We start from the raw sequence: 8,956 nt of genomic DNA, 5'->3' as shown, positions 1-8,956 counted from the left end.
GTGATGATTAAAATTGTGAAGCCAAGCTTGGTCAGAAGAGAAAGATGGAAGCTCTGAATATTCTTCTGCTTCTAATTGGCTTTTATGGTAAGAATATTATTCATAGGCAATGAAGGTATATATAAATATAATAATATAAATACATCAATGCACGAAAAGACATATTTAACAGTCATTTGTTTTTGTCACATTACAGCAAATGCTGCTCAGTCATACTGGACAACAGGTAAGCATATTATTATTTTATATTATATATTGTCACAGGAGTTATGCATATGCATATTTTAACAAATGGAATAATCAATTCACCTTTTTTTTTTATAGCAGACTATGACTGGTGGTATTCCACTGACGAGACAATCACTACACGTATGTACTATCTGTCTTTCTATCTATGTTTCATATTTAAAATATATTAAGCATTTAATGGTAATTAAATTACTATTACGTGAGGATCATTTATAAATTGTATTGTGTCAGAACACTAACAGCATTACTAGTTATTATGTCATCACAGAACTGTGAGAATAAAAGGGACAAGCCACGAAGAACAATACAATTATAGAATTTACAATACAATACATAATTTCTGATTCTCACAAATAAATGATTTATATAGTCATACATTCATTTATTGCATTGTGGATATTATATATTTTCCTGTCTTCTAGCTTTGCCCTCCTGCAGATACAACTGTGGATACAACCTCGGCAGCTGTTCATGCCGCTACAACTGTCACACCTATGGCGACTGTTGCCCTGACTACGACAGTGAGTTCTCCTCGAGCAGAAACTATAAGATAGATTTTAGACACAAATCTCTATTGTATTGCACACATTTTTGTAATTCCATACATGCAATTCATGTTCATCTAATGTAGCTTCATGTCTTACCTTTATACAGATCATTGCTATATGACCACCGAATGGCCGGACACGACAGGTGCACCTACAAATTTCCTATTTGTACATCTAACTGATACAATAACTCCTCTGGTTGCCAACTAGTTGACAATACCCTGACCTAACTGTATAATGACAATAAATGGGAATTATTATAGTCATTTCTCAAATTTGTTCTTTCAAATTATGTGTACAATTAATAGCTGGCGAACATTCCTGCAAGAATAACTGTGGAGCATTACTTCCTCTCTGCGGATGTGATTCTAGTTGCCAGACCCACAGGGATTGTTGCCCTGACTATGACAGTGAGATACTTTCAGATAAAATACTAAATACATTTTTTCCCTGCAGTGTTCATACTATAGTTCCTGTGATTAAATGGATTTTTGTTGTGTTATTGCTTTTACTCCTGCTTTATTCTCTTCTCTTTTCGCAGCCTACTGCTCAGCAACAACTTACTCAACGGCAGAACCAGACACTTACTGGCCAGATACAACAGGTGCTGCTCGAATTCAGTTCAGTTTAAGACTGCGTTCACATTTGGCAACATTTTCGGCTAGAGTAAAACTTATTTGAATACTGTAAGTCTGAATGTTGTTATTCTAACTTGTTGTGCACCAAAAACCAGACTGAGACCACTTAAAAGGCAGTCACTCTTCTTTCAAAGCATTTACTGTATGAATGCAACACTGACCACAGCGACACGTTGGCACAGTGGATAGCACGATCACCTCACAGAAAGAAGGTCACTAATTAGAGCCCCAACTGGGTCAGTTGGCATTTCTGTAAGGAGTTTGTATGCTCTCCCCATGTTTGTGTGGGTTTTCTCCGGGTGCTCCGGTTTTCTAGTACGGTTTGACATGCAAATCAGTTATGTGTTTCTTTGCAGCAATTTTGTGTGTGTGTGTGTGACTAGAATTCCTGGTGCTGTTTTGATTCACGTGGATCCATTTTATAAGCTCTTTGCACGTCCTTAACTGATTGTTTGACAGTGTGGATGGTCCCAACCCATGAAAGTAGGAGAATCGAACTATAAGTGTGAACACAACCTCAGTGACACTAATGAGATTAATGCCATTAAATGGTTTGGATGAATTCAGCAATGTTCTTTAGGACAGTAATAAGTCTATAGATAATTGTGTATGAGTATAGTAACATGGGCGTCACAGTGGGTAGCTCGATCGCCTCAAAGCAAGAAGGTTGCTTTGAGCTTCGGCTGGGTCATTTGGCATTTCTGTGTGGAGTTTGCATGTTCTCCCCATGTGGGCGTGGGTTTCCTCAGTGTGCTCCAGTTTCCCACACAGGTCCAAAGATATGCAGTATAGGTGAATTGGTTAAGCTAAAATTAGCCGTAGGGTACTGTATGTGTGTGAATGAGTGTCTATGGATGTTTCCCAGTGATGGGTTGCTGCTGGATGGGCATCCACTGCCTAAAACATATGCTGGGTAAGTTGGCTGTTCATTCTGCTGTGGCGACCCCAGATTAATAAAGAAACTAAGCCAAAAAGAAAATGAATGAATGAATGAATGAATGAACGAATGAGTATAGTAACTACACACAACAATATCTGACACAACAATGATTCCATCACACAAGTATTGACATAAATGTGTAAAATTTGACATAAATCTGTTCCTCCCTACTTTTTTTCTGTCTGTCACACTGACAGCATCTTTGATCTTAGCAAAAGGCTAATTCCCCTGTTTCTCTTTACAAGGTTTTCCCTCCTGCATGTATAATTGTGGATACAACTTCAGCAGCTGCTCGTGCAACTTGGACTGTCGGTATTACAACAACTGTTGCCCTGACTATCACTGTAAGTTCTTTAAAAACAGATGCAGCAACTTAAAAACTCAGTGTAACATAAATTTAATTAAATAATATATTTATAATAACAATATATATTGTTAATTTTTTTATTATTATTATTATTATTGTTGTTGTTGTTATTATCATTATTATTATTAAAAGCACAAAATACATTTACTGTACATGTCACCTCTGGTTTCTACTTAACTAGTTTTACTTTTCTTATTTGTGTTCAGGGTATTGCCCATCATACACAACAAATAATCCAGGTAATGCAAGTAGTTTTTTTTTTTGTAATCACTATTCACTAATAATAAATGAACATACCACTTCTATCCTAAGATTAAACACATATCTTTGTATTATAGTTACTCACCCTAAGTGTGGAGGACATCTGTATGGTGCTGGGATGTTTTCCACTCCAAACTACCCAAGCTATTACCATGACAATGCCTACTGTGTGTGGTATCTTTCTGCTCAGCAAGGACAGAGGATCTTCTTGACATTTGCTGATGTGCAGTAAGCATTTGCCATCTAAAAGTTGATAAAAACAAAATCTTTGAACTATAATTCAGATTATATATAAGTCTATATTAACATTATATATCAAGTATTATTAAAATATTGTGTACTGTAGAAATAGTGCAATTAATGTTTATTTGTGCAGTACCACTACCAACCTGCAGGTGGAACTAATTCCAAAAGCTTCATTAGTATTTGACTGCGTGAAAAGTCTGTTTTTGGATCAGTTATGCCTGTTTCTTTCAGACTGGAGCGCTGCTGTGACTGTGACTACATTACCATTTATGACGGCTCTTCCACTGGTCATCAACAGTTGGGAAAGGTCTGCTCAAATGAGACCACACATCAGGCATTTCACTCTTCCTCACGATACTTGACTGTTGTTTTCAGGAGTGACTACACTAGTGTCAGCCATGGGTTCAAGGCCCATTTCACCAGCTCTCTGACTGCAGATCAAGGTATAGTAAGGTGCCCTGTGTGAGAATTTATGTTTTTATACTGTCTTCAATGAGCAGCTGTCACATGTGTTCCAACTCTTTTCTGACCGAATTGAAGTTTTTGATTAACAAAAGAAACTTACTTACATCTTTACAAGTAAGAAATTGCAACATCTTTGATTAAATTCAGTTTCATTGAAGTTAATTAAACTCTGTATTGCAGGTCGTGTGGATTGTTCCTCAGACAACATGGTCATTGTTCTTCGAAGGTCTTATCTGAACTCATTGGGATTTAGTGGAAATGACCTTTATGTGGATGACCGTCTCTGCAGACCAAACATTAGCAGCACTGAAGTTGTGTTCAGATTCCCCCTCAACACATGTGGAACCGCCAAAAAGGTGTGATCTATGTGTCTCGACAGCTTCTCATCAGCTTTTAATGCTTGAATTTGCTTTTTCAGTTTGATAAATGTGTGCGTTGTTGAGAGCCGTGTTTGCCACACAACATCACCCACTCTCCGTCTCTCTTTCCCTTTAGATGATGAACAGTTTTGTGTCCTACACCAACAATGTGCGGGCATCTCCTTCTCAGTCGGGTGTAATCACTCGTCAGTCAGAGTTTCTTCTGAGTGTGGGCTGCCGAATGGAGCCGGACACTATTGTGCAGATCTTCTACGAGGCCAAAGAAATCCCCAATGGCAACATCACAGGAACGGGCCGCTTCAATGCCAGCATGGCCTTCTACACCTCCAGAAAGTTCAACCAGCAGATTTACGACTCTCCATATGAAGTGTTCCTGAATGACGATCTGTTTGTTCAAGTCAAGCTAACCAGATTTGATGCAAGCCTGGATCTCTTCTTGGAGACTTGCGTAGCATCTCCAAATCCAAATGACTTTAAAGATCATTCCTATGACCTGCTGCGTAATGGGTGAGTCTTGTTCATTCTCAAATGTTACTCCCTCAAATATGTTATCATAGGTGACGGGAATCCCGGAATAAAAGTTGTACAAGTTTGCACTAATAAAGTTTCACTGTTGTTCAAACTAAATTTCTCTTCTTTTGTTTTTGTAGATGTCCCAGAGACAGCACATTTCAATCGTATATCAATGGCGTGGATCAATATGCTCAGTTCAGTTTCCGGGCTTTTAAGTTCCTCCAGACTCATGCCTATGTGCACCTGCAGTGTAAGGTGATCATCTGCCCTGACAATGATTACAACTCTCGCTGCCGTAAAGGTTGCCAATATCGGCGCAAGAGATCCCTTGGCAGCTCCTACAACTCCAGTACTGTGACGTTGGGCCCGATTAAACTCAGGGGTCAGAGTGCAGGTAAAATTAATGCTTTTATAGTTAAATAAATAATAAAATTCACTAATTACTCACCCTCAAGTACCTCCAAAGCGCTCTGACTTTCTTTCTTGGAGGAGAAGGATGTTGGTAATCACACAGTATAATTTAACTTGCATAGTAGGAAAAAAATACTCATTTAACCTCATTTAGGTTTATTGGTATTGGTTAATAAAGGGGTAAATAAAGACATACATTTATAGGAGAAAACACTTTCAGGTCTGAACCTTTTACTTATCACTTTCAATGTATTTCTTTGTCAAGGACGAAGACATGGTGTGGAATCAGAGAAGTCTAAGGAATGATCTGGAATAGAGGGAGTGACCCAGATCATCTTCTCAATCAATGACATAATCTTTAATGTTAATCCCTATTAACCACCCAGCAAATGAATCTTAAGGCAATTTCTTATTATAATTCAATAAAGCATTTCTAAACTGCAATCTTTGTCGTTGGTCTCTGTGATTTATGAATTTAGAAATTTTAAGCGTGAATAAAATCTTATAAATAGAACCTATAAAAATTATAATATTTTGCATAATTATCTTATCAGCCTTAATAAAAATATTACACTGCGATTTTCAAAAATCTACTACATATATTATGGCTTTGCTGTGAATTGGTATTTGGGACCCGGTGTCCCATCATTCATTGTGTTCAGGATCAAGAAGTTACATGTGTCGCATATCAAGAAGTCAAGATGTCTTTCCTATTTAGGCTTGAGTTTCATTAAATACCACATATGTGACCCTGGACCACAAAACCAAAATTTTCTTCTTTTTTTAAATTGAGATTTACAGTATACATCAATGTAAGCTAAATACATGGTATTTACATTAGTGTGCTCTTTATTAGGATATGAGAATATTTAGCTGAGATGCAACTAATCAAAAATCTGGAATCTAAGTACTCCAAAACATCTAAATACTGAAAAAGTCCTTTCAATAAAGTGCTTAGCAATGCATATTACTAATCAAATTTTACGTTTTGATATGTTTAGAGAAGAAAATGTCATTCGTTTATTCTCTCATTTTCCTTCAGCTTGGTCCTTTATTTATCAGGGGTTGCTGATAAACCGCCAACTTATCCAGCATATGTTTTATGCAGCACATGCCCTTCCAGCCTCAACCCAGTAATGGGAAACATCCATACACTCTGAAATTCAAGCACTCACACACTACGGCCAATTTAGTTTACCCAATTCACCTATAGTGCATGTTTTTGGATTGTGGGGTAAACCGGAGCACAAGGAGGAAACCCACGTGGGGAGAACATACAAACTCCACACAGAAATTCTAATTTGCCCAGCCAGGACTGGAACAAGTGATCTTCTTGCTAGTCGACAGTGCTAACCACTGATCCACCGTGCCACCCTACAAAAGGTCTTAATGGAAAATGATCTTTTACTTTATATTCAAATTATTTTTTGGTATATTGATTGTTTGCATTTAAGTGCTGCATTGGTTAATAAAAAGTTCTAAACATGCAGTCTCCAGGTTCACTTGAACACTTGAGCTAAATACAATAAATACTTTATGAAAGTAGACATGTGGTCAAGTGAAAAGACCAAACTGAGACCACACTGGTTCAGTAGAAGTTCACCACACCTGCCAGCCTACATAGACAGACCCACTGCTGTTTAAAACGAAAAAACAAATGTGTTGTGCTGGTGGATTTCCCAAACAAAACAAAAACTTAATGCAAAAGCTCTCCTTCGGTTGACAACCATACTCATCTCCAGATTACAGTATATTCAAAACTCTGCGGCTAGAATACTCACTCATACCAAACGTTCTGCTCATATAACCCCAATCTTGTATGAACTCTATTATCTCATAGTTGCATACCGCATTAAATTTAAAATTCTCCTCCTTGCTTTTAAATAACTAAATATCCTAGCTCCCTCTTATCTTTGCAACATGCTTGTCCCCTACACCCCAACACGCTCATTACGCTTCTCTGACTTTGGCCTTTTTGCTGTCCCTCGGTACTGCCTCTCTTCAATGGGGGGCAGATCATTTAGTGTTATTGCACCCAAACTCTGGAACTCTCTACAACGCTCACTCCGTTCTGCTAATAATATCTCTGAATTCAAATCCTTACTTAAAACTCACTTATTTTGTGAATGCTTCACTTCTGGTCTGCTAAACTGACCACTTTATTTGATCCACCTGCACTCTGCTTATTTGTCTCTTAGGTCTTGCTTTTGTATTTGACTTCCTGTATGTGTATTTTTTATTTGCTTGTACCATCTCCTATTGTCGCATTCTTTGTAAAGTGTCCTAGAGTTATGGAAAGGCACTATATAAATAAAATTATTATTATTATTATTATTATTATTATTATTATTATTATTATTAATATTATTAATTTAAAAGACAAAAATATTCAAATGTGACATTAAAAACAAAGATCATTTTAATACCTAGATGGTTTGAAGTAAAGTGGTCTGTTATATGCATAAAATTTAATTAAATTTGTATTTGTTAAAAAAATATGTTTATAAACCATATAACCATAATATGATTATTCTACGATTTTGTTGTATTTATACAGTATTATTAGGTATATTCCTATTTCACTGGGTGGACAAATGCCATATCAATATCCTGGATACTCTAACTATGCTAACTGTGGAAATAACGCATCTGTTGTATTTACAAAGTTTTTGATAGTAATGTGTTTAGAGACTGCAATACAAATAATGGTAATGCAAACAATAGTTGACACATTTTATACAGCAAAAATAATGATGTGGCAGTGCTGTTCAAAACCACTTTAATTAAGTTAAAATATATTTAGAAATCTCCTCTAATAATTCTTAAATACATTATAAATGCACTCACATTGCCATCTTGCTCTCTTTTGTTTAATAAATTAGTTTTATTAATATTTATAGAAATATTTTTTGATATTAAATTAATATACAGTTGAAGTCAGAATTTTTAGCCCCCCTGAATTATTAGCCCCACTGTTTTTTTCCACAATTTCTGTTTAACGGAGAGAAGATTTCTAAACATAATAGTTTTAATAACTCTTCTTTAATAACTGATTTATTTTATCTTTACCATGATGACAGTAAATAATATTTTACTTTTACTATATTTTTCAAGACATTTCTATACAGCTTAAAGTTACATTTAAAGGCTTAACTAGAGTAATTAGGTTAACAAGGCAGGTTAGGGTAATTAGACAAGTTATTGTATAATGATGGTTTGTTCAGTAGACTGTTGATAAATATAAAAACTACTGATAAATATAAAACAACAAAAATTGATTAAAGGTGCTAATAATTTTGTCCTTAAGATAGTGTTTAAAAATTTCAAAACTGCTTTTATTTTAGCCGAAATAAAACAAATAAGAAATAAGATCCAGAAGAAAAGATATTTTTAGACATACTGTGAAAATTTCCTTACTATGTTAAACATCATTTGAGAAATATTTAAAAAAAGAAAAAAATCAAAGGGGGGCTAATAATTCTTACTTCAACTGTATATTAAAGAGATAGTTCACCCAAAAATAAAATTATAGGCATTATTCACTCACCCTCAAGTGTTTCCTAACCTTTATGAGTTTCTTTTTTTCTGTTGACACTAAGGAAGATATTTTTAAGAAAGTTAAAAAACGGTAACCAGTCACTTCCATAGTAGGAAAACCTATGAAAGTCAATGATTATAGGTTTTCAGCTTTCTTCAAAAAATTTTCTCTTGTATTCAGCAGAAGACAGAAACTCCAACATGCCTGGAACAAGTGAAGGGTGAGTAAAAAAAAAGACTACCTGAAATACCTGATAAAGCAGGGTCTAAGACATAGGAATGTGAGTATATAAATAATGGTGAACATGAAAGTGCGTGCACAATCATTAACAATCAATTCATAATGGCAAACTTAGTGTCAACAGAAACATTTATAACTGAATCTAGATTAATAGAATAAA

The 8,956-nt window shown here is 35.5% G+C and overlaps 1 protein-coding gene across 3 annotated transcripts; it reads left to right on the top strand.

Moving 5' to 3' along the window:
- Window positions 1-5,462, top strand: cuzd1.1 (CUB and zona pellucida-like domains 1, tandem duplicate 1). Of its 3 annotated transcripts, NM_001441463.1 has the most exons (15): window positions 24-87; window positions 197-226; window positions 325-369; window positions 672-770; window positions 904-942; window positions 1,106-1,207; window positions 1,339-1,401; window positions 2,621-2,719; window positions 2,949-2,981; window positions 3,081-3,231; window positions 3,481-3,692; window positions 3,895-4,070; window positions 4,210-4,601; window positions 4,745-5,001; window positions 5,284-5,462. In NM_001441463.1, the coding sequence occupies exons 1-15, from the start codon at window positions 45-47 to the stop codon at window positions 5,322-5,324; spliced, it is 1,782 nt and encodes a 593-aa protein (NP_001428392.1). In that variant the 5' UTR covers window positions 24-44; the 3' UTR covers window positions 5,325-5,462. The 3 variants fall into 3 exon arrangements, with proteins under 3 accessions (XP_087144622.1, NP_001428392.1, NP_001428393.1); NM_001441464.1 differs by lacking the exon at window positions 1,106-1,207; XM_087288496.1 differs by lacking the exons at window positions 1,106-1,207; window positions 1,339-1,401 and having other exon boundaries at window positions 1-87.
- Window positions 5,463-8,956: the final 3,494 nt, after the last annotated feature.

Source organism: Danio rerio, chromosome 17 (genome assembly GCF_052040795.2).
Source record: "Danio rerio strain M-AB ecotype USA chromosome 17, GRCz13ab, whole genome shotgun sequence".
Taxonomy (NCBI): domain Eukaryota; kingdom Metazoa; phylum Chordata; class Actinopteri; order Cypriniformes; family Danionidae; genus Danio; species Danio rerio.
Note: the sequence above shows the minus strand (reverse complement) of the source record. Positions and strands in the feature narration are given on the sequence as shown.